Source organism: Puma concolor, chromosome A3, assembly GCF_028749965.1.
Source record: "Puma concolor isolate L17-30 chromosome A3, mPumCon1.1.hap2, whole genome shotgun sequence".
NCBI lineage: Eukaryota > Metazoa > Chordata > Mammalia > Carnivora > Felidae > Puma > Puma concolor.
In genome coordinates this window covers 39,667,817-39,693,417 of record NC_141669.1, presented here as the reverse complement: position 1 = coordinate 39,693,417, position 25,601 = coordinate 39,667,817, and the positions used below count along the sequence as shown (strand labels likewise).

Sequence of the window (25,601 nt, the reverse complement as noted above, 5' to 3'; positions counted from 1 at the left end):
TGCTAACTTTTCCATTTCAGGCTAGCCACTGTCCCATCTGCCTAAGAGTTTTCTGGGGTGGGAGCAGGGGAAGTAACTGTCTTCAATTTGTGATACTCAGATGACTGGGTGGTGGTAAAATCAAAGAATCACAATACTAGAAGATAAATAACTAATGAAAGATATGAGCAGAGGTTAGGAACAAAGCAGGGAAACTTAGATTGTTAGAACTGCTAGAAAAAAGAAGACTTAGTTGTTCCATGGGTTACATAGTGTCTTACATGTCCCATATGTGTTGCTGCCTGGAAAACTGAAATTAGTTCTGTTCACTTCATATTACAGAGACTACAGGATAGATGTGGAAAAGCTTCACATGAAAAGGACCATCCTACTATTCTGGTTTAATGTAAGGATAATTCATGAGCACTAACACATTTTAGAACAATTAAGAAGAGAAAGACATAAAGACCACTAACATGTATCATGCAGCAAATAAAAGCATGAGCTGCACAGAAGACAGATTCAAAAGGAATACAAATTAAGTAATTTATAGAAATTTATTCTTCTCATGTAGTGTCATTCCACGTGTCATGTCACCAAAAAAGATAACCAACCTAGATTACCAATCCACTACAGAAAAATAATGAACTGACCGTGACGAAACAGGTAAGTAATATACCCATTTATTAAAGTCACATTTTCGGGGTGCCTGGGTAGCTTAGTTGGTTAAGCAACCAACTCTTGATTTCAGCTCAGGTCATGATCTCACAATCTGTGAGATCAAACCCTATGTTAGGCTCTGCACTGAGAGCGTGCAGTCCACTTAGGGCTCTCCCTCTCTCTCTGCCCCTCCCCCACTCGTGTGCACTCTCTCTCAAAATAAACTTTAAAAAGTCATACTTTTCCCTAAATAAATCCAGACATCCTTTCAATGACATACGAAGCCTAATGTCCTAATTATCAGTTTTATGATGCCTAACTACATTTTTTTCTCAATAAATACAAAAGGAAACCATAATTCATCGCAGTAAGTAAGGATATTAGAAAAATGGGAGGAAAAGAAAGAACTCTGATGTGTTTAAGTATTTCTTATACAGGATACCTACAATAAAGGCAATATGAAGAGGACTGAACTGGCTGGGATCTATGCACTCTCACAAATTAAAAAAAAAAAAGACAGAGCCAACTAAAATTGGTCAGCTTCTTTGAAAATAAATAGGAAAGAATAATTCAAATTATTAAAAACAGAATCTTTAAGTTATCCTTCACAAGAGATTAGATAAATATGATTTGAGCTGAAAGAATGACAAGCAACCAAGAGAATACTTGTTTCTAACAGACATTTTCAATTTAAAAAACAAAACAAAACAACAACAACAAAACTAAAAGCCCTCTTTTAAGAGTTTAAACCAATGTCTGTGCTGATGAGCTTAGCTTGGTGACTTGAGAATGAGGACACGGTTTCAATCTCAATCTTCTCAGTTGTCCTGCCAGGGATTGTTCTTCTAAGCCCAGCCAGTTTGACAGATGTAAGCCACTGGCTCCAAGGGATATAAGCCAGACATTGGTGATCAGTGCAAATCCTGAAGGTCACTGGAAAAATTAAATGTGTGTCCTACTACCATTAACACACAGAAAACCATATAAACACATTCCACTTTTCTTAGAAGCCATTTTTCAATCACTAATACCTGTGAGGCTTAAAAAATATTTTCAGAGGAAAAGAATTTAGTGATTACAATTTAAATGCTAACATTCACTATCATTCATTATTTGTTCTTCATTTCATTCAAGTGTCACTTTATCAGAGAATTCTTTGCCATTCTCTGACTCCTTGCCTTGTTTATTTTTCTCCTTAGCATTTTCCACTAACTTGATGTTGTATTAAATATTTACTCACTTATTGCCTACTTCTCCCAACTGGAATGTGAACTGCCTGAGAGAGCAAAGACTTAGCCTGCTGAATGTTCCTGGTATATCTCCAGGGCCTGGCATACAACTAACTTCTAAATAAACTATTTCATATTTTAAGGGAGTTTATATCTTTTTTTCTTTTTTATATTTGTAGGGGTTTTTTTGAGGTGGGGGAAGGGCAGAGACAGAAGGAGAGTGAAAATCTTAAGCAGGCTCCACACCCAGCTAAGAACCTGAGGCATAAAGCCCAATGTGGGGCTCGAACTCAAACACCATGAAATCATGACCTGAGCGAAAATCAAGAGGTGGACACTTAACTGACTGAGCCACCTAGGCGCCCCAATCCATGGTTATATTTAATGGAACATTAAAAAATAGGGCACTGGGTGGCTCAGTCGGTTAAGGATCTGACTCTTGATTCTGACTCAGGTATGATCTCAGGGTCATGAGATGGGGCTCCACACCGTGCTTCACACTGACAGTGCAGAACCTGCTTGGGATTCTCTCTCTTTCTCTCTCAAAAATAAACAAACTTAAAAAAGAAAATAGCAGATCGTTTGTAAGCCAGGAATACACGTTAGTGAACCAGAATGTGTTCATTTTTTATAGGCAGAATCCTATATACCAAAAGAATTTCTAGACTTTTGACATGGCTTTTCCAAGTTTGGAAGGTGTTCTGCATCTTAATTATTCATCTCTATGGGATCATTCAGTGTATGGACACTTAGAGAACATAGGGAAATGGGACAGGCTATTCAACTCAATCTCAGTAATAAAACTAAAATTATCAAAACCAACAAGTCTTTTTTTTTTAATTTTTTAAATGTTTATTCATATTTGAGAGACAGAGAGAGACAGAGCGTGAGTAGGGGAGGGGCAGAGAGAGAGGGAGACACAGAATATGAAGAAGGCTCCAGGCTCTGATCTGTCAGCACAGAGCCTGACGCGAGGCTCGAACCCTCAAACCGTGAGATCATGACCTGAGCCAAAGTTGGATACTCAACCGACTGAACCACCCAGGCACCCCCCAACAAGCCTTTCTTGATCAGACTATCAGATATGAATATCTAGGAAAGGAAATGGAATTAACTATTCACTTATAAATTAAAGCTTTAATGATGCTAGTTTATTTTTCAATACGAATTAATTCAGAGAAATAAACTAGAATTTGATGGATAACGTATAGACTATATCCATAATCTCCCAGGGTCTCCCTTTGCTAAACTTAAAAATTACTGAATTAGATAATCTGGCAGGTAAAAGGTCAGACACAACAGGAAGACTGCATGTAAAGGAAAGTCATGAATAGTCAACGTAATCACCTGAAGAATTCCCAAACCTCAACTCTTTAGCCCCATAGACCACAGTACTGTTACATTTTCCTTAGGTGTATATGTTTTATTTGAGGTCAGGTACAACAGAAAATCTATCTATAATCATATTGCAAATCTATGACAAGACCAGATCTGCATCTAACTGCATCTGAGCTCATAGCTTTTTCTACCATATTTTGACGTCATTGTTCTCAGAAATATGAAGAAGCAATTTTGATTTTTATACCCTGAATCAAACTTGGCCAACCCCAGTGTGAAATGACAAAAGTAGCTGACAAAAAATCAGGAGTCCTGAGATTTGATCCTGATTCAATAATCATAATTTTAGCCAAAATCATGCTGTTAATTTGGTTGATATTTTATTTTAAATGAACTTACATTTTTAAAAAAATTAAATAACTTTATCCTTGCCCTAAATATCTGTGAAATTAGATGTTCAATGCAATATTGATTTTTCTAATTTGTATAAAAATCCATAAATGATGATGTGTGCCCATTCACTTACCATCAAGTGATACATAAACTGCACTTTGCAAAGCATAAAAGATGAATTTTTAGACCCTTCATAGCTCTACAACTCTAACATGCTAACTCAATTTCACAGTTTTGATATCACAAGAGCTAGGGTTTAAAATTATCATCTCATCAATTCCATAAGCAAAGTAATGAGCACTCCCCACCAGTCCCCACAATATCTTTTCCTCTATTGTCACAAAGTTGGCTATTTCCCTAATAGCAGGATTTTCTTACTTTTACTTCAGGGTTTTTCCTCTAGATACAAAAATCCTTTGGATTACTGCATTACAAACTGGAGTTAATCAAAACTGTAACAGTGCAAATCACTCAACAAAAGGAATAGATGTGTGTTTCTTACTTTCATGAGGATCCAACGACCAAAATGGATTTGTTTCTGCTGATTCTAACCAGTCAACCCTCTTTCCCCAACACTTCCCCTCCCCACTCTTCAATCTTCATTTTCCATGGTCTGCAGACCTCTTTAAGAGGATACTGGAGACTACCTATGAGAATTGAGTTATGTTGAAGAAACACGACACAAATATATAGAAGTGTCACCAGCTGGTGAATACTATTTTGGTAAAAAGAATTTTACTTCTATCACTTTACTTCTGATACCTGAACCAGCCAGATGCCATCTTTTGTGTCTTCCACAAGCTCATAGAAGTGCATTTCACCACTGAAATTGGTACTAGAAACAGATTCAGATGCTTCTTCTTCCTTGAGTGCAGAATAGAGCTCACCTTCCATCAAGTCACCTGAAGAAAGAAAAAAGTAACAGCAGTAAGATTTCAAAAATCCTACCTTCCCAACTTCAATGATTAATTCCATTACACACTGTTAAAAATCATGTCACAGGACTTCCATTTCCCTCTATAGAAGAGTAGAACCTGAATACACCCATTTAAGATTCAGTCAGCCAGTATGTCATAAGAACCTAGTACATGTCAGACAAAAGTGAACAGACAAAAATCCATCTTCTCATGGAACTTACATGCTAGTGAGGTCATCACATAATTTATTAGGAAATTACTTAATTTCCTGGTAAGCCCAAAAAGCCATCACAGTATTATTTAGTTTTGTGTGTGACACGCCCAGGCTTCAAATAATTTTTAAACAGTATGATGTACATACTTCAGACTTGTAAGATTTAGAAATGGGTTTACAGAATTTGCCATCACCACCTGCTTAAAATAGCAATAGGGCCTGTAAGACTTGAAGGTTAGATACAAAAGATTACCTGTAAGAAAAAACTCCATACTCAAACTTTCAGTGTAAGTTGAGAGCTTATATGATCAAGTAAAAAGGAAAACACTAATGTCAAATTATTCTAATTTTGTCTTAAATGCGAAAACAAGCACTGTATCACGATAGCAGCAAAATCATTTACAACGAATACTTAAATTATAAAGTTAAACTGCTATACCAAGACTTCTCTGCTATAAAAGGTGTGATCTGAGTCATATTTTTGTAGGCTGTGTGCATTCTTTAAATGATATGTGCATTCTTTGTACACTCAAAGTGACAAGTATTTTTAGGCCCAAAGGAAGCAACACAAATAAAAGTCAAAAGAAAAACGTGTTATTAAACTTTTTAGCATGAGAAGTGATTTGGCTGTGGCAGTGAAGATACTTCTCATTTCTGAACCTAGAAAATTCATTTATTAGGGATCTACTTTACTCCATTTCCCATTCCCCGCCCCCACGGTAGAAGTAAGTTACCATAAACCAGTCAGTAAACGAGAGGCAAGGAAAAAAAACCCGATTTTATGTTTTCTCTATAAAAAAGTATCACGTTTACATGCAAATATTACACATTTATATCACTATCCCAGTACTGAAATACAAATTTGATAACCCTTAACCTGGAAATATGTGAGTGCTCAACTCCTCTGGAGTTAGTATTCTTGTCTATCACACTACACGGCTCTACAGTACTAAATAAGGGGACAAAATGCCTTGTTAAAGACACAGCAGATCTACTTGAAACAACAAAAAAGATAACCATCAGTTTCAACTGCTTCCTACAGCAACCCAGAATGCCTTTCTCTAGTTACAGTACATTCCCCTTCCAGGACGTTTACCTAAACAAAGATATATTTTCTTCAGGGGTGAAAAAAAAATTAACTATATATCTTACTTAATCCTTCCCCAAACCAACAGTTACGGCCAACGCATTTTTCTTTAAAATGTTAAACAAATGTTCACTTAGTACTACTTCAATTCTATGTCTCAGAGCATTTACAGTGATGCAGCAGCGTCTGTGACTTCTACAAGAGAAAAGTTTACATCCAAGACATAAGGATTTTTTTTTAAAAACCCTGACAGTAATACAAACAAGGTAGGAATTCACAAAAAATAAACTCACTTCATTTTCACCAAACTTAAAGTATGAAAAGCCAATACTGTACAGTTCACCCTTTCTCGATATTTATCCTCATGATTTAAAAATTAAATCTTAGCCCTAAATGCCTCTTTGATAGTAAGTATTCCAATGATATTTTTCCCTCCTGTTATTATGCTATTATTGTTATTTATTATTATCGTGACAAACACTGCTATCTACAGACAACGTTTTGGGGTTTTCCTTCTCTTATATCCTTAGGAATTTCGACCGACAAATAATGCTTTCCAGTTTGTCTGCAACCGGCTGACATTCCCTAATTTTAAGAAAATGGTTTCTTACTAAACATTGCTAAGAAGCTGCACTTAAATCTGTTATTTAAAAAAAAAAAAAAACAGCTTAAAAAGACACAGCAACACCCCCACAAATAATTCCAGCCCCCTTCTCAAAACTGGGATTTCCTTTTTTTTTTTTTTTTTCCCGCAGAAAGCCTGGACAGCTCTCGAAGTTGTCTGCGTAACCCACCCAGGTAATGCCCCATTCTGAGGGAACCACTAGGCACGAGGAAGTACAAGTCGCCCCCCACACTGGGTGGAGGGGGACCCCACAGGAGCCCGATACTCGCCTGACTTTTCCACCAGCTCCCGGACATCCTTCTTCTCGGGCAGCCCCGAGTACCCCAGCCCCCGGCACTCCAGAATGGTCTTCAGCTTCTTGAAGCTCAGCGCCACCGGATCCACCAGCTGGGTGGCAAAGATGCCAGTTTCATACCACACAATGGCCTCAAAAAACCTGGCCAGGACGAACAGGACCAGAAAATAGAGGAGTAGGAAAAACAGCTTCAGCCACATCTTCCCCTGCGTCTTCTCTCTTCTCAGAGAGCTCAGGAGACGAAAAAGAGGGGCGCGGAGCGGGGGAGTGTGTGCTCACGCCCGCCGGGGCGCGGGCACTATCCCAGCGTGGTCCGGCCTCGCCGCCCTCACTGTCGCGCCATCGCCGGCCCGGGGGCAGGGGGTTCGGCTATTTGTGCGGGGTTGAGGAAGAGACGGGGAGGGGCAGAGGCGCAGAGCCTCGCGCGGGGCCTTCCCGTCGAGAGGCAAGAGACATAAAGGGGCGGGGGGGAAACACTAAAAAAACCCCATCAGTCAAACACCGAAAGGAGCGGGGCGCGGGTGGGCCCTCGGGGAACAAAACGAGGGACGTCTCCCCCGGCGGGGGGCTCTGACCGAGGCGGCGGGGTCGGTCTTCCAGCACCGTAATCTCAAGGGGGAAGGAGGAGGCCCCCCAAATCATTCAGATCCACAAAGGAAGGCTGGGCGGGAGGCCGGGGCCGGAGGGGCGGCGGGCCGGGGAGGCGGTTGGGGCCGGCGGGCGGCGGCCGGGCTCCCGCGGCGGCTGGTCAGGAGGGCGCGGCGCTCGGCTCCGCCAGGCCCCGGGCCCAGCTCGGGGAGGAGCGGCCCGCCGCCAGGCCCCAGGCCCCGCCGGCCGCCCAGGCTCCGCGAGAGGCGCGGCGGGCACGGCGGCGGCGGCTCCAGATTCGCTCGGGCCGGCGGGCGGCGCCTTTCAGGCGGGCGGGCACCGCGGCCCGGCCCGGGAGGGGGCGTCGCGGTCTCTGCAGAGATAAATGGGGCGCGCGGGCCGACGGTCCTGGAGGAGAAAGGCAAAAATAGGCCCCGACGGCTCCCTGAGCAGCTCTGGGGCGGCTTCCTGGCCACGCAGCGCCCGCCCCGCTCAGATGGGCGGCGCGGGTCTCGGTCGCCGTCCCTGACGCCCCCGCCACCTCGCGAGGCCGCGGCACTCGCCTCGGGAGCAGAGGATCAGCTGGGGCAGCGGCCCGAGCCGAGACATAACAACTGACGTCGGCGGCGGGGCGGGGCCTCGGGCAGCGGGGCGGGGCCACGATGAAGCGCTGGCCAGGCCAGCGTTGGGGCAAAGTGGGTGTGGGGAGGAGGGGGCGGTCACACCCGGGGGCTGGAAAGCATTTCGGGGCCGCAGCTTTAGCCCCCATAACTTACCTCTCTGGTGTCTTCTCCGCTCTCTTTCATTTTGCCCTGAAGATGTTTAGTAAATGATTTTGGCTAAGGGTTGGACTTTGGACTGTCACTTTGTGTATTTTTTGTACAAATAGGACAGTTAATGATCCTCTTAAAATCAGTAAAACCAGATGACTACGTTTATGCAAGGTCCTGGTGAATTGGGAAACTTTGGGCACTGTTGATTTGAGGTGGTAGAAGGTGAAACCCAGAAAACAATGATTTTCCGTTTCTAAGGAGAGAATGTAGTTTGCGCACCACGTGTACTAGAGGCTGTTTGGCAGAAACAGGGAGTTAGAACGAGGCCCACTTGTCCCGCCTGTTGCAATTTTCCCTTTCCCTCTTCAATGTTAGGGGTGTTAAAAGCCAGGTATTGAGGCGGGTATTGGGTTCCCAGGACAAAGGTTGCTGAGTGTTAATATGTCCCTGTGCAAAGTTTACATGTCTTTTCTTTTGTTACCCTCCCTGAGTGTGGCCACTGCTAGCAAGATGAATGTATATAAAGTGAGTAATGTGGGTGACTATGCATTATCAGTTTCTGTATTTAACCTCCGTGGAGCATACTCTTTATGTCAAACTCTGTGCCAGTCTTGAGGGAGAAAAGGGTTGCATGGTTAAACCAACAAGGCTGGCTTCTACCAACTCCCTTGATTAGGAAGGGCAAGACCCAGGAATTACAAGAGAACCCTTAGCCATTGTGCAAAGCTGTCAAATGTCCTGAACTGGGGGGGGGGGGGGGGGGGGGGAGGGTATGTTTTAGAAAGAATAGAGGTGTGATCCTCAATCATGAAGCAAAGGAGGAATGGAAAGCAAAGAATGGATGGTGAGAATATAGCCAGAATGGCACCCCTTTAGAATAAAGCGCACACACTAAATTCTATTCCTGAAATTATTATTACACTGTATGTTAACTAACTTGGATTTAAATTTTAAAAATACAAAAGGTAAATAAAATAAAATAAAATAAAATAAAATAAAATAAAGCACACAAATGAATTTCAGTGGCCAACTAGTGGAGGAGGACTTATGAGGGAGTGGGCCCAGGGAGTAGGGAGAAAGAATCAGAGGAGAAGGTGTAGGAATGTACAACCAGCTCTTGGCTTCTGCTCCTTGTCTTAGCGAGCTTCAATGTGGCTTTGTTTCCATGGCTGGCAGATCAATGCGGGAGACTGTATTAAACAGTTCATTCTAACAAGCTTGTTTTGGGAATTTGGGGATCCTTAGGCATGTCAAGGTGACCTTTTACGGGGTGATAATGCTGTCCAAAACTTGACATATAAGGTGAACTTTCATCTCAAAGGACTGTACTTGCTAGTAAAGAGAGACTCCAAATCAAATAACATAAAAGAGGGACAAGTGGGGAAAGTTGGGCTGTTAGCTGAGGATGAAACCAGCCAGGCCAGAGTTTCAAACTGGAAAAATACTAGTGTGTGGGAGGGACTCCAAAGAAGGAACTAAAGACCTCTTTTGGCATTTCTTGTTTGTTTCAACTGCTTCTCATCTCAACTCCCTTGCCTGTTCCCTCCTGGTTAAACTCTTAGAAAAGATGACAGCACTGATCAAAGAACACACAGAGTTGGGATACAGTGGTACAGGCATTTGCATCTGTTACTGATAGGAGGTACAACCTTTCAGGAGGGCATTTACAATCTCCCTGAAATACATGCTCTCTTACCTAGTAATCTCACTTCAGGGAAGTTATCCTGAGGAAACAATTGGACATGTGCACAGAGATGTGTGTGCAGAGTTTTGTTGTTGCTGTAGAAAAATAATAGAATAAAAAATAGAAATAATAGAAAAAACAATTATTATTAATCATTAATAATAGAAAAAAAAGAGAAAGAATGAGCATATAGTAATCTAAGTGGTGAACTAGGAGGTAGCTACTAAAAACCATATTAGACAACTGGTTACAGACATGAAACTGTGTCTGAAAGAGAGCGTTTGGGGGAGAAAAGCAGGTTACTGAGAAGTTTGCATCATATGATCCTATTTTTTGTATTAGTGTTAGAAAAAGGCAGAGATATATAAACTAAAATGTAAACCATGTTCATTTTTAGGAAATGGGATTTAGATAATTGAAATGTTTTTCTTTTGTGTTTTATCTCTATTTGATTATTTTTCTGAAATAATCATGCACTGTTTTTGTCATTTTAAGATATGTTCTAAAAACTTCACCTGCTTCCTTGGTCTGAAGGTTTGCAGCAGGGATTTATCCACTCCAAGGGAGGTGTGGGAGGTCCTTCCCTGAGGGTGATTTCAGCTTCCACTATGCCTAACTGGGTGGACTAATTACAATTTCTGTTCAGAGACCAGTCTGACAAAAGGATGTTTGAATTATTCATTGGTTTTCATCATCTGTTTCTCTAACAGCCAGGCTGTTAACCTGAGTTCTTGATTTTACATATCAGATTCTGTTTATTGGTGGGATGACTTAAATCCTTATTACTTGATATTGTGGCAAGAGCATAGGAACCATCATTCGTGGGCCTGGTCCAGCGTGGCCTCGTATTCTCTGGTCGTATCACCTTGTTAGAAAGTCACACGATCTGTCTAAATCTCATTTTTGTCATCTATAAAATGGGAGAGTATGTTTACCCCATGAAGCAGTTGTAAGGATTAAATGAGGCAGTGAATGTAAAAAGTGCTTTGAAAGAGACATATTGCTTATATGTATGTATGCATGCATGTATTTTGTATGTATGTATTTTGTATTCATTCCTTTATTTAAGCAATATTTATGAGCAAGTCACTGAGTTTACTACTGAGAAATGTACATGGATGAAGTCAAACAAGACCTTGCTGTCAGGTTATTTGAAATCTAGTAGGGATACTTTCCAAAAGTGAATATTTTTTAAAAGTTAAAAAAAAATGTAGGCCTCTTGTAGACTTAATAGTACAAATACAAGAAAAATAAAGATAGGAGTTCTCTAAAGCAATAAGAAGTACAGACTATTCAGAAGTACAAATGAAAAGATACGAAAGAAATAGAAGCTAGTTCCTGCCTTTAAGGGTTTCAATTCGGTATATTTAATCATTTTTTCTTTTATAACTTTCATTTATTTTTTTAAAAAATTTTATTTGAGCATAGGTGACACACAATGTTGCATTAGTTTGCGGTAGTCAACATAGTAATTCAACGTCTCTATATGTTATGTTATGCTCACCACAAGTGTAGCTATCATCGGTCACCATACAACACTATTATAATATCACTGACTATATTCCCCATACTGTGCCTTTTGTTCTCGTGACTTCATTTGATAACTGAAAGCCTGCTTGTATTTAATTTAAAATGAATAATTAATTTTAGAGAAAAGAAAATGAAAGTCTTTGGCTCAGCTGGATGAACTATGGTTATTTTATTTAGGATCCAAAGAGTTCTCTTTTATTTTATTTTATTTGTTATCAAAGCATTACCTAAATATAGTTTAAAAAGTCAAGTACCAACAACAAAAAGTCAAATAACACTTTAAGGTTTCATCCAAATTGGAACAATTTTGAGAGTAAAAGGGGAAAAGCTAATAAAATTATGCCTGACTAACAAGGATAAACTGGGACTATGTCAGACAAACTATGAAAAACAGATCCTCTGCCCATCCCTACCCACTCCAAGAAAACCATCATTTCTCAGAGAAAAACTATCTTCAAATTCTTTGAAGCATTTTTCTCATGTTTGTCTTTGTATTTCCAAATTAGAGTTTTCTACTGCTTTTCTTGATCTTTTCATTTTATACATTATCTATTGATTTCTTGCCACAGAAAATGAAGAATGATCTCTTTTATACCCTCTACTCACTCACCATTTCCCTCCCTCATTCCCAAAGTGATTATATTATATATTCATTTCTATATTAATGTGACCATATAAATCTTGTTGATGGCTGAACCACATCATTTATATTTCCTTGTGCAATTGTTCATTTTCCCTGGAGTTAATAATTAACTCAGATTTGGGGTTGTTCTGTCTTCTATAGCCCTGTCCACTTATTCATCTCCAAATTCTCTGTCTGAACTGTAAAACTACTCAAATGGTTAATGTATCAATTCCGTATTTTGTTGGAAATCTATCCTGGCTCTCCTGCTCCAGGCTCGACTGGCTCTCCTCCAGATCACTATGCAGCTGTCATCCCAGGGCTACCCTTTGCTCCTATGTTGGATTCTAGTTTCTTGATCCCATGGTGCATGTTTGTTCTTTCACTTCCTTGTTTGCATGGAACACATCTCATCCTGCAGTGACAGGATTAAAAAAGTGGACACCGAGGTAAACTTTGGAGACCTTACACATCTAAAATTCCTTTATTCTCTCCTCATTCTTTTCTGTTGTTCAAACTTAAAGAAGACTTGCAAGAACATTACCAAAACCCCCTTTGTACCCTTCACCAATTCACTGATTCATGTTTTTACCATATTTGCTTTACATGTCTTTTCTCTATACTGTAATGCATTTTTTTTTCTTGAACTATTTAAGAATTAGTTGTAGTTACCCTGTTTAAATGATAGTTTGGTCAAATATAGAATTCTAAATTGGAAATCCCTTCCCCTCAGAATTTTGAAGGCATCGATCCATTACCTTCTGGCTTCTGTTGTGACTTATTTGTTCTCTCTGTAAGTTCTCAATTCTTCTTTTCCTCCTTGGTATTCTGAACTTTTATGATGATGTGCCTGAGTGCAAGATTCCTTTCCTTCATTGTGTTGAGTGCCCAGTGGGCCTTTTTAATATGGCAGCTCATGACCTTTGGTTCTAGAAGATTCTTTGATAATTTCCCAGTCCATTTCTCACTTTTCTGGAACTCCTGTTAATGAGATGTTGAATCTCCTAAATTGATCCTGTAATTTATTCTCTTCTTTCTTCAGTTTTCGTCTTTTTGCCTTTTGTTCTACTTTTTTTTCAATTTCGTTTGTCATCCCTTCTGCTGAATTCTTAATTTTGTCTATCTTATTTTTAATTTTCAAAAGCTCTTTATTGTCACAGGGATATGCCTTTTCTGTAACACTCTGTTCTTTTTGTTTTATGCATGCAATACATTCACATAGCTCTCTGAAAATATTATTTAATAGTAGTTTTCCCCCTAAGTTTTCTTTTGCTCTAAGAGGCCTTAGACCTGAGTTCACTTTCAATTTGTTTATTTTGGACTTGGTCTTTCATGTTAGAGGCTGTCTTTAATTACTTGATGATTCCTGGCTCTCTCCTTGTTCATAGTTTCATAAATGTGAGGTACTGAAAAGTTCTCTGAGAGTTAGTGGGGCTCACTGCAGGATAAATGGTCAGGACCCAGACATTTTACTAGAAAGATCTAGAAGTTTTTCTCCTCGGCTGTTTGCTTTCTTCAGAAAGGAATCCTGCCTGGAAAGTTCAAGGACAGTTATCAGCATCCTGAGACTGAGTAGGAGAAGGAGGCTGGGAATATCAAGTCTCAATCATTAGAGCTCCTCATCTGCCTTACATAACCATGCCAGGAATTTCTAAGTCCAGAACCAATCTCTTAATTTCAGAGGACAAACCCCCCATCTTCCTCTGGGATCAGAAAGGGGCAAGTGCCTGGCTGCACAGGATCAAACTGTACCTCATGAAACTTTTAGCAAATCCTCCAGTTTTTAGTCCCACCCACCACCTTGGGCTTCCAAAGTGTCAGGCTTCCAATTTCTGAACCTTTCCTGGATTCTGTGGCACCAATTGTTTCATGTAGTAGAAATAGTGCCACAGGTCCCCCGCTCTGACCAGCAGTCTAGACAGAGCACAGCTTTTGGCCTTTCTTGAAATTAGGTTGGGTAAATGACGGACTTGTGACCAGTGGGAGGCAAGTAGTGATGTGCACCCCTTTCAAGCCTGGCCCTCATAAACAGCTTCCAGCCCTCTCCAGATTAGGTAGTTAGGGAGAAAGGTGGACCCAGAGAACAGCCCGGACACCTTTGCACCATAGCAGGCCCTGGGCACCCTCAGATTTGTTCTTGTCTATATTTTTTGTCTCTCTGTCTCTCTCTCTCTATCTCTCTCTCTCTCTCTTTTTTTTTTTTTTTTTGTCAATACATCTCTAAGTCCAAGATGCGATCAGTTCCACTGAGCCAGAGCAGCAAGAGTGGGGCTTGCAGAAATCTCAGAATGGTAGACAGGGAGCATAGGAAAAGGGATGTCAGCATTTACTGCCTTGCTTTTCTAGTGAGGACAGGAAGTGTGGCTGATGAAAAGGAAATAACCCTATTTTTCTTCACTTTGATTTTTAACCCCATTATGAAGAACACATTTTGGTTAAAAAAAAAAGGGGGGGGGAGTAAAAATGGCTAGCAATGGTTTAAAGAAAAAGTCTAGAAATCTAAGTTCTTTGTAGGTAGGTTAGGTGTTTAGCATTATATCTAATTGCTATATCCCACTGAGCACAGATTTGAGGCAGGTAAGGGAACCATTTTAAGTCTGTCTCCAGCATATAAACATATTTGATATTTCCAATTTTGGCACATAAATGTTAATTTCATTCATAACTGGTAATAAATTGATGATATGGGTAGCCCTTGACTTAGGGCAGCTCACCCTTCAGCTATGTCTTCTGGGAGCTCTTTTTTTTTAAACTTTATTTTAGTTTTATTTATTTTTGAGAGAGAGACAGAGCGAGTGGGAGAGGGGCACAGAGAGAGGGAGATAGAGAATCCTAAGCAGGCTCTGCACTCTCAGTATGGAGCCCAATGTGTGGCTCGAACCCACGAACTGTGAGATCATGACCTGAGCTGAAACCAAGAGTTGAACGTTTAACTGACTGAGCCATCCACGTACCCAAAAAGGGAGCTCTTTGCTACAGACACACTGTTAAGAGATGATGCCAGGCAGTGTGTACGTATCATCCCCTGAAGCTACCATCCCCAGGCTTTCCCCCTCTCTGACCATAGCAAACAACTGTTAAACAACTAAACAAAGATAACTGAAATGATCGATTTCTTTATTACCAGACTAATTGATTCACATTCTGAAAGCTTACTAACGGACAGCATACAATTACGTACTTTATAGCTGACTTGAATACGACATTTACGTTCATTAAAAGAGAAGAGTTGAGAGTAAGAAGGCCTTAGGCATGTAGCTAGTACAGTGTTTCCATGGGAAAAGCAGAGTGCCCAAGTGTCTTCTCCAGGAACATCCCCTGCTGTGATTGTAAGACCTGTACATCCTACCCTTTCTGTGTGATGACCCTATTGACTATCACCACAGCATTGGTACCAAGTTGCTTTTTCCAGTGCATTAAGGCCATTATTTGCTGGAGTAAAAGGTGTCCCAAAGCAATATTCAGAGACCTATTTGGCATTCAAGCTGGAATCTTCAAAAAGAGGAACCTCTTTTCACCAGACAGATACCTGCAGAAAGTGGCTTTCAATAAAGCTGAAATGAAAGCACCCTGGAGAAGCTCTGCTCTGTACACTGCCATCCATTTGATAAACAGCCCTTCTCCCACGGCCAGCCAGCAAGCCGGCCAGCGAGTCTCACCAGTGCTCTCCTCTTCCAGCCCAGGAAGAGCAAGCCTAGGTTACTCTGTGTATAAACACTCTGAAGACCAAGTTAAACAAGGGTGGAGTAAGCAAATAAAAAGTCACCTTTCCTCCTGGAGTAAACTGTTCCCTCCTCCGATCACCTGAAGCTACATGACACATGGTCTGACCCTAGGACAGCAGGGCTGTCTACATAATTTTCTGTGCCCCAGACAAAATGGAAATGCACGCCCCTTGTTCAAAATGCAGGAAAAGGTGCCGCTAAAAGGCACTATCTAAAGTTTTTCCTTTCTTTTCCAGTGGCTTTCTTGAGCCGTCATGGTGTTTGTAATTTGCCATTTAATATAACTCTCCCTCGGTCAGGGGATACTCCCAGGGTAAGTGCAGGTCCTCACACACGCCCCGAAACTCTCTCTCCAGCCGCAGGTCCTCCACCTCCTCCCACCCCACCCACTCAGGCAGCGGTGGGCCCGGAAAGGATTGCAACATCAGTGCCAAGACATGCTCAGTACCTGGGCTAGAGGTAGGCAAGAGGCCTGTCCCCAGAGGTTCACCCTCCAAACATTTGTGGTGCTACCAGCCCTGGGTGAGGACAGCTGCTGCCCAGCCTTGCCGCGAAGGGCCAACGTGGGGAGGGTAAGAGTGGGCAGGGCCCCAGGTACCAGGTGATAGAAAGCAGGCTGCCAAGGAGATGGGGAGCTGACAGCAGGCAGACCGAATGTGAGCTGAAGTCTCCAAGGTCATGGCACATGCTCCGATGTTCATCAGATTTCACTTACAAAACACAAATTCAAAGAAAAATTTACTTAGAATTTCAAGAGGGCAACTAAGGAGCATTGAACTCCAAGTGTTCAGAGTCCTTCTGAACTTGGGGTCCTATGCAACTGCTCTGTTCACACACCCATGAAGCCGATTGTGTGGGACAGACTTATTGAACTCAATGAAGGTCCAGAAAATTCTATATTTTTTTTTTATCACATTTGTGGCATTTCTCATAGGCTGCTTGTACATAGTTTTATTTCTGTACATAAACTGCTTCCCTTCCTGGATGTCGTCTTCAAGGCTTAGCTTACCAGCTATTCTCTAACATATTATAGCCCCTCTCTAAGCCTTATCTGTTAAATAGAAGTAACAGTAATCTCATAAGATTATTATGAGTACTTAGTGAAGCAAAGCTTATAAAGCACTAAGTCCAGTGACTGGCGCATGTTTTATACAAACGGACATACACATATACACATGTATTTACCTACATACGATGATACCTGTACATCTGCTATAACACTAACAGAGTACCTAAAAGGTACACAGTAAGTCTATTTTTTGGATAAAAGAACACGTTATAACACGTTTTCAAATGCCAATCTGGCTAATGGATGCTTTATGTGAAATGCAATGCAAATAGAACTCTATTTAAAAGAGAAGCCAGGGTGCATGGGTGGCTCAGTCTATTAAGCATACAACTTTTTATTTCAGCTCAGATCATGATTTCATAGTTCCTGGGATCCAGCCCTACATTGGGTCCTACACTGACAGCACAGGGTCTCCTTGGGATTCTCTCTCTCCCTCTCTCTCTGCCCTTTCCTCTCTCTCTCAAAATAAATAAATAAACATTAAGTAAATAAAAAAATGAGAAACCAGAAAGCATTTTCAAAAATTCAAACCAATTGTAGTAGAATAATTTAGAGAGTAAGCTCAACTGAATTAAAGACAGAAAAAATGAAGAAAGTTGTGAAAATCTTGAGAAATACAATTTCAGAAGGAAAATAGAGCTTGTACAAAAAGATGATAGAAATGGAATTGGTTAGCATGGTGAAGGATAAGAAAGAACTTTGAAATTGCAATCTTGCTTTCAATTAAAAGTGTTTCTTTTGTTACTAAAGTGGTATGCAGCTTTATAGAAAACCTACAAGATGCATATTAGCAAAAAGAAGAAAATTGAAAATAGGCCCAATCCCACCGCTCTCACACAAAGAACAAGTGTGTGCTGATTGATTTTCCTACTATGAAAATAGGTTGGATACCCTCCATGAAACTGGATGTTTTCATTTTAAAAAACATTTTGCCAGTTTTACATCTGAAGCAGCGTCTAATTTCTATTTTGACTTAATTACTTCTTTTGAATAATAAATTACTTTTCTTCTTATGATTATTGTCTGTATACATTTTTTTAATTTTGTGAATTACCTTGTATCCTTAGGCCATTTTTAATTAGGCTGTTTGTTTTTAATCAGGACGTTTGTTTTTCATTTAAAAAATTAGAAATATTTAAAAGTACACATAAAAAGTACAGAAGATATTAGAGCAGACACAGCATTTCAGTGTGTTTTTCAGAAAGAAGGTGTACTGGGGTAAGGTAGGGGCTATATTAACACAATCTGCCATGTTGCTAGAAAAATAAGAAAAATGATTGTCTTTTTTGCATGCTGATTTACAAGAGTTTTTAGTACATTAAGGATGTTAACCTTTTTCTATGCCATAGAACTTTTACTTTAATATGTCTGACTAATACACGAAAGTGACTGATAAGAGCAGAACAAAAGGAAATTAGTTTAAATTAAAAAAAACTTTTTAGGTGGACATAAGAAACAATTTCTTAACTATGAAGAGAATAAATTCAAGAAAAGGAATTTGTCATTATGGGCTCTCTGACCCTTCACCTCTCTTCTAGGTTTTATATTACACTTAATTGGCTAGGCAACAGAAGGTAGACTAAATGGTTTTTCATGTTTTCTCCTACTTCTATTTATTTTCTTAGATTATAAGAAGAACTAATTTCAGAACTAGTAGTGAAAGTTCTGAGTTATTTGATTCAAGTTGTGTTCCTCACCATTATAAACAAACCAGCTGAATCTCTGCAGGACTTTTGAGTAAGGCCTCTAAGTCTACTATTGTTTGGTGGTTCTGCAAATGAATGTGAATTCTATTATGTAACAACTGGGACAAGTGTTCTATTTATAAAAAAAAACAAAAACAAAAAACTGCTTGCTTAGGCAGCACATATACTATTTATAAAAAAACACAGCATGCTTACTACTGAGTATGGTAGTCATTAGGACTATACACAAATAGTCAACTCTCTCCTAGGCACATGGTAAGATGCAGTTTCCCGGTCCCTTGGAGTTGGGAGGGGACGTATGACTTTCACTGGCCAGTGAAACACTTCATGCCAGTGACATTTTCATTTTGGGGCCTAAGTTTGAAAAAGGTTTGATATATAATTTATGTCAGGTATACTCAATAAAGAGGTATAATTTTATACACAAAGTTTATACATATGTATTTTTTTACTAAAGTTTATATATAAAGTTTATAATAAACTACATGTTTAAAGTATATAATTTTTATATGTATGTAAACCTATAAAATCATTACTACAACCAAGATAGTGAAGATATTGAGGCGCCTGGATAGCTCAGTCAGTTCAGCTCAGGTCACGATCCCAGGGTCATGGGATCGAGTCCCATGTGCGGCTCCATGCTCAGCGAGGATCCTGCTTAGGATTCTCTCTCTCTCTCTCTCTCTCTCTCTCTCTCTCTCTCTGTCTCTTTCTCTCTCCTCTGCCCTTATCTCTCTCAAAAAAAAATATAGTGAAGATATCTATCAGCTCCAAAAGTTTTTGCTTGTACTTTTGTAATTCCTCCCTCCCATACCACTTTGTCCCCTATCTCTAAGCAGCCAGCAATCTCTTTTCTGATTAATTTTAAATTTTCTATAGTTTAATCCATATAATAAGTACATTTTTTTTTTGGTCTGGCTTCTTTCATTCTGCATGATAATTTTAAGAATCATCCATGGTGTAATATGTAGCAGTAGTTCATTCCTTTTTATTGCTGAATAGTGTTCCATTTCATGGTATGTCACAGTTGGATTACTTGTTTACCTACTGGTAAGTGGTTGAGCTGTATCATCTATATCTATGTCTTTATATCTAAATTTAAATGATGGATCACTTTGCATTCTCACCAGCTGCTTATGCAAGTAGTCCGTTTCTTCATGCTCTTTTTTAAAAATTTTGTTTAAATACAAGTTAGTTAACATATAGTGTAATAATGATTTCAGGAGTAGAATTTAGTGATTCATCACTTACATATAACACTCAGTGCTCATCCCAATAAGTGCCCTTTTAATGCGCATCACCCCTTTAGCCCATCCCCCCACCCAACACCCCTCCAGCAGCCCTCAGTTTATTCTCTGTATTTAAGAATCTTATGCTGGGGCGCCTGGGTGGCTCAGTCGGTTAAGCGTCCGACTTCAGCTCAGGTCACCATCTCACAGTCCATGAGTTCGAGCCCCGTGTCAGGCTCTGGGCTGATGGCTCAGAGCCTGGAGCCTGCTTCTGATTCTGTGTCTCCCTCTCTCTCTGCCCCTCCCCCATTCATGCTCTGTCTCTCTGTCCCCAAAATAAATAAACATTAAAAAAAAAATTAAAAAAAAAAAAGAGTCTTATGGTTTGCCTCCCCATCTGTTTTTATCTTAATTTTCCTTCCCTTCCCTTATGTTTATCTTTTTTTTTCTTTCTTAAATTCCACATGTGAGTGAGATCATATATTTATCTTTCTCCAGCTGACTTATTTCGCTTAGCATAATAATTCTAGTTCCATCCACATTGTTGCAAATGGAAAGATTTCATTCTTTTTGATCGCTGAGTAATCTTCCACTGTGTGTATATACATCTTCTTAATCCATTCATCAGTCAATGGACATTTGGGCTCTTTCCACATTGTTGATAGCGCTGCTATAAACATTGGGGTGCATGTGCCCCTTCAAATCAGCATTTATGTATCCTTTGGATAAACACCTAGTAGTGCAACTGCTGGGTCATAGGGTAGTTCTATTTTTAATTTTTTGAGAAACTTCCATACTGTTTTCCAGAATGGCTACTTCAATTTACATTCCTACCAGCAGTGCAAAAGTGTTCCCCTTTCTCTGCATCCTCAACAACATCTGTTGTTTCCTGAGTTGTTAATTTTAGCCATTCTGACACTTGTGAGGTGGTATCTCATTGTGGTTTTGATTTGTATTTTCCTGATATTGAACATCTTTTCATGTGTCTGTTGGCCATCTGAATGTCTTCCTTGGAAAAGTGTCTGTTCATGTCTTTTGCCCATTTCTTCACTGGATTATTTATTTTTTTGGGTGTTGAGTTTGGTAAGTTCTTTATAGACTTTGTATACTAACCCTTTATCTGACATGTCATTTGCAAATATCTTCTACCATTCTGAAGGTGGCCTTTTAGTTTTATTGATTGTTTCCTTTGTTGTGCTAAAGCTTTTTATCTTGATGTAGTCCCTGGTAGTGGTGGTCACATGATTGTACACATTTGTCAAAATTCATAAAACTGTACACCTAAAAAGAGAACTTTTATTATATGTAAATTTTACCTTGGTAAATCTAACCACACACACACAAAAAAAAAACCCAAAAAAACCTCTCAAAACTTACCAGTAAAATAATAAACAATCCAATTGGGAAACAGGCAAAAGACATGAAGAGATGTTTCACCAAAAAAGACATACAGATGGCCAATAAGCACATGAAACAATGTTCAACATTAGCCATCAGGGAAATACAAATTAAATCTACAATGAGGTATCACTAGACACCTATAAGAAGGGCTAACATAAAAATGGTGGCAATGCCAAATGCTAATGAAGATGCAAAGCAAACTGGATTACTCATTCACTGCTGGTGGCAATGTAAGATGGCTCAGCCACTCTGGAAAACAGTTTGGCAATTTCTTTCAATAAACTAAATCTACAACTACCATATGACTCAGTTATCTTGATGAAGTCCCAATAGTTCATGTTTGCTTTTTTCCCCTTGCCTTTGGAGATATGTCTAGTAAGAAGCAGCTGCCAAGGTCAAAGTGGTGGTTGCCAGTTTTCTCCTCTGGGGTTTTGACCGTTTCCTGTCTTACATTTAGGTCTTTCACCATTTGAGTTTATTTTCATGTATGGTGTAAGAAAGTGGTCCATTTTCATTCTTCTGCATGTTGCTGTCCAGTTTTCCCAAGACCATTTGCTGAAGAGACTGTCTTTTTTCCATTGCATATTCTTTCCTGCTTTGTCAAAGATTAGTTGGCCATACATTCATGCGTCCATTTTTGGGTTCTCTATTCTGTTCCACAGATCTGTCTGTTTTTGTGCCAGTACCACACTGTCTTGATGATTACAACTTTGTAATACACCTTGAAATCTGGAATTGTGATGCCTCTAGCTTTGTTTCGTTTTGGTTTTGGTTTTGTTTTTTCAACATTACTTGGGCTATTCAGGATCTTTTGTGGTTCCATACAAATTTTAGAATTGTTTGTTCTAGCTCTGTGAAGATGTTGGTGTTATTTTGATAGGGATTGCAGTGGATATGTAGACTGCTTTGGGTGGTATCAACATTTTAACAATATTTGTTCTTCCGATTCATGATCATGAAATGTTTTTCCATGTCTTTGTGTCTTCTTCAATTTCTTTCAGAAGCTTTCTACAGTTTTCAGCATATAGATCTTTTACCTCTTTGGTTTATTCCTAGGTATTTTATGGTTTTCAGTGCAGTTGTAAGTGGGATCAATTCTTTGATTTCTCTTTCTGCTGCTTCATTATTGGTGTATAGAAATGTCACAGATTTCTGAATGTTGATTTTATATCCTACAAATTTCCTGAATTCATGTATCAGTTCTAGCAGGTTTTTTGGTGGAGTCTTCTGGGTTTTCCATATAGAGTATCATGTCATCTGTGGTGAGTGAAAGTTTGGCTTCTACCTGGCCAGTTTGAATGCCTTTTATTTCTTTTTGTTGTCTGATTGCTGAGGCTAGGACTTCCAACACTATGTTAAATAACAGTGGTGAGAGTGTACATTCCTGTTGTGTTCCTGATCTGAGGGGAAAGCTCTCAGTTTTTCCCCATTGAGGGTGATGTTAGCTGTGGGCTTTTCATATATGACTTTCATGACGTCAAGGTATGTTCCTTCAATCCCGACTTTCTTGAGGGTTTTTATCAAGAAAGGATGCTGTATTTTGTCAAATGCTTTTCCTGCATCTATTGAGAGGATCATGTGGTTCTCATCCTTTCTTTTATTAATGTGATGTATCATGTTGATTGATTTGTGGATATTGATCCGGGCTTTTTGGATATTGAACCGGTCCTGCAGCCCAGGAATAAATCCTGCTTGATCGTAGTGAATAATTCTTTTAATGTATTGTTGTATTTGGTTAGCTAGTATCTTGTTAAGAACTTTTGCATCCATGTTCATTAGGGAAATTGGCCTGTAGTTCACCTTTTTAGTGGGGTCTTTGTCTGGTTTTGGAATCAAGGTAATGCTGGCCTTGGAGAATGAGTTTGGAAATTTTCCTTCCATTTCTATTTTTCGGAACAGGTTCAAAAGAGTAGGTGTTAACTCTTCTTTAAATGTTTGGTAGAATTCCCCCGGAAAGCCATCCAGCCCTGGACTCTAAGTTGTTGGGAGATTTTTGATTACTGATTCAATTTCTTTAATGGTTACGGCCCTGTTCAAATTTTCTATTTTTTCCTGTTTTGGTTTTGGTAGTTTATATGTTTCTAGGAATTTGTCCATTTCTTCCAGATTGCCCATTTTGTTGGTGTATAATTGCTCATAATATTCTCTTATTATTTTTTGTATTTCTGTGGTGTTGGTTGTATTATCTCCTCTCTAATTTGTTCTTTTAATTATTTGGGTCCTTTCCTTTTACTTTTTGGTAAATCTGGCTAAGGGTTTATCAATTTTGTTAATTCTTTCAAAGAACCAGCTCCTGGTTTTGTTGATCTGTTCTACTGTTTTTCTGATTTTGATATCATTGATTTCTGTTCTAATCTGCATTATTTCCCTTTTGCTCGTTTTGGGCTTTATTTGCTGTTCTTTTTCCAGCTCTTTGAGGTGTAAAGTTAGGTGGTGTATTTGAGACATTTCTTCCTTCTTTAAGAAGGCCTGGATTGTTATATACTTCCCTCTTATGACTGCCTTTGCTGCATCCCAGAGGTTTTGGACTGTTGCATTTTCATTTTTATTGGCTTCCATGTACTTTTTAATTTCTTCTTTAATTTCTTGGTTAACCCATTCATTCTTTAGGAGGATGTTCTTTAATCTCCAAGTATTCATGGTCTTTCCAATTTTTTCTTGTGGTTGATTTCAAGTTTCAGTGTTGTGCTCTGGAAATATGCATGGTATGATCTCAATCTTTTTGTACTTGTTGAGGGCTGATTTATGACCCAGTATGTGATCTATTCTGGAGAATGTTCCATGTGCACTCGAGAAGAAGGTGTATTCTGCTGCTTTAGGATGAAATGTTCTGAATATGTCTGTTAAGTCCATCTGGTACAGTGTGTCATTCAAAGCCATTGTTTCCATGTTGATTTTATGCTTAGGTGATCTGCCCATTATTGGGCTGTTGAAGTCTCCTACTATTATGGTACTATTATCAATGAGTTTCTTTATGTTTGTGATTAATTGATTTATATATTTGGGAACTTTCTAGTTGGGGGCATAAATATTTACTGTTGTTAGATCTTATTGGATAGACCCCTTAATTATTATATAATGCCCTTCTTCATCTCTTGTTACAGTGTGGTTTAAAATCTAGTTTATCTAATATAAGTATGGCCACTCTATCTTTCTTTTGATGTCCGCTAACATGATAGATGGTTCTCCATCCCCTTACTTTCAATCTGCAGGTATCTTTGGGTCTAAAATGAGTCTCTTGTAGGCAGCATATAGATGGATATTGTTTTTTATCCATCCTGATATCCTATGTCTTTTGTTTGGAGCATTTAGTCCATTTAAATTTAGAGTGATTATTGAAAGATATGGATTTAGTGCTTTTGTGCCATGTGTAGCATTGGTATTTCTGGTGATGTTCTCTGGTCCTTTCTAGTCTTTGTTACTTTTGTTTTGTTTTCGTCTCCATGCAAAGAGTCCCCCTTAAAATTTCTTGCAGGGCTGGTTTAGTGGTCATGAACTCCTTTAGTTTTTGTTTGTCTGGAAAACTTTATCTTTCATTCTATTTTGAGTGACAGACAGTGTTGCTAGATAAAGAATTCATGCCTGTGGGGCACCTGGGTGGCTCAGTCAGTTAAGCATCTGAATTTGGCTCAGGTCATGATCCCACAGTTTGTGAGTTTGAGCCCCGCATTCAACTCTGTTGTCAACAGTGTGGAGCCTACTTCAGATCCTCTGTCCCCTCTCTCCTTGCCCCTCCTCCCTTTCAAAAATACATAAATATTAAAAAAAATTCTTGGCTGCATATTTTATGATTCAGCACATTGAATATATTCTGCCATTCCCTCCTGGGCTGCCATGTTTCTGTGGACATATCTGCTGTGAACCTGATCTGTTTTCCCTTGTAGGTTAAGGACTTTTTTTCCTTGCTGCTTTCAGGATTCTTTCCTTGTCTGTATATTTTGTGAATTTGACTGTGATATGTCTTGGTGTTAGTCAGTTTTTGTTGAATCTAATGGGAGTTCTCTGTGCTTCCTGGATTTTGATGTCTGTGTCCTTCCCCGGATTAGGAAGGTTTTGAGCTATAATTTGCTCACATAAAACTTCTGCCCCCTTTTCTCTCTCTTCATCTTCTGTGACTCCTATGATTTGAATGATATGAACCCTAACCCTAAGTCTTTTTTCATAAGTCACTTAGTTCTCTACGTCTTGTATCATGATTTTTGCCTTTGTTTTCCTCTTTTTTCTGCTTCATTATTTTCCATAATTTTATCTTTATCTCATTGATTCGCTGCTCTGCTTCACCCATCCTTACCATTATGGCATCTATTTGAGATTGCGTCTTGGTTATAGCATTTTTAATTTTGGCCTGACTAGATTTTATCTCTTTTATCTCCACATAAAAGGATTCTCTGATGTTTCTGATGTTTTCTGGAAACCCCAGCTAGTATTCTTTTAATAGTGGTTTTAAATTCTGGTACAGACATCTTAATAAAATCTGTGATGATTGAGTCCCTGAACATCATTTCTTCTTGTTCTCTTGGGTGAATTCTTCTGTCTT

General features: G+C 39.4%; 1 protein-coding gene across 2 annotated transcripts in view; it reads right to left on the bottom strand.

Moving 5' to 3' along the window:
• Nucleotides 1-7,858, bottom strand: part of LOC112864346 (E3 ubiquitin-protein ligase RNF103) — a 110,809-nt gene extending 102,951 nt beyond the window's left edge. Inside the window, exons 1-2 of one of the 2 annotated variants that reach the window (XM_086700650.1) lie at nucleotides 6,712-7,858; nucleotides 4,362-4,501 (exon numbers count right to left, since the gene is read on the bottom strand). In XM_086700650.1, coding sequence (XP_086556776.1) covers nucleotides 4,362-4,501; nucleotides 6,712-6,937 — 366 coding nt within the window. In that variant the 5' untranslated portion in view covers nucleotides 6,938-7,858. The remainder of the gene's footprint in view (nucleotides 1-4,361; nucleotides 4,502-6,711) is intronic. The other variant, XM_086700654.1, reaches the window with a different exon arrangement.
• Between the last annotated feature and the right edge of the window lie 17,743 nt (nucleotides 7,859-25,601).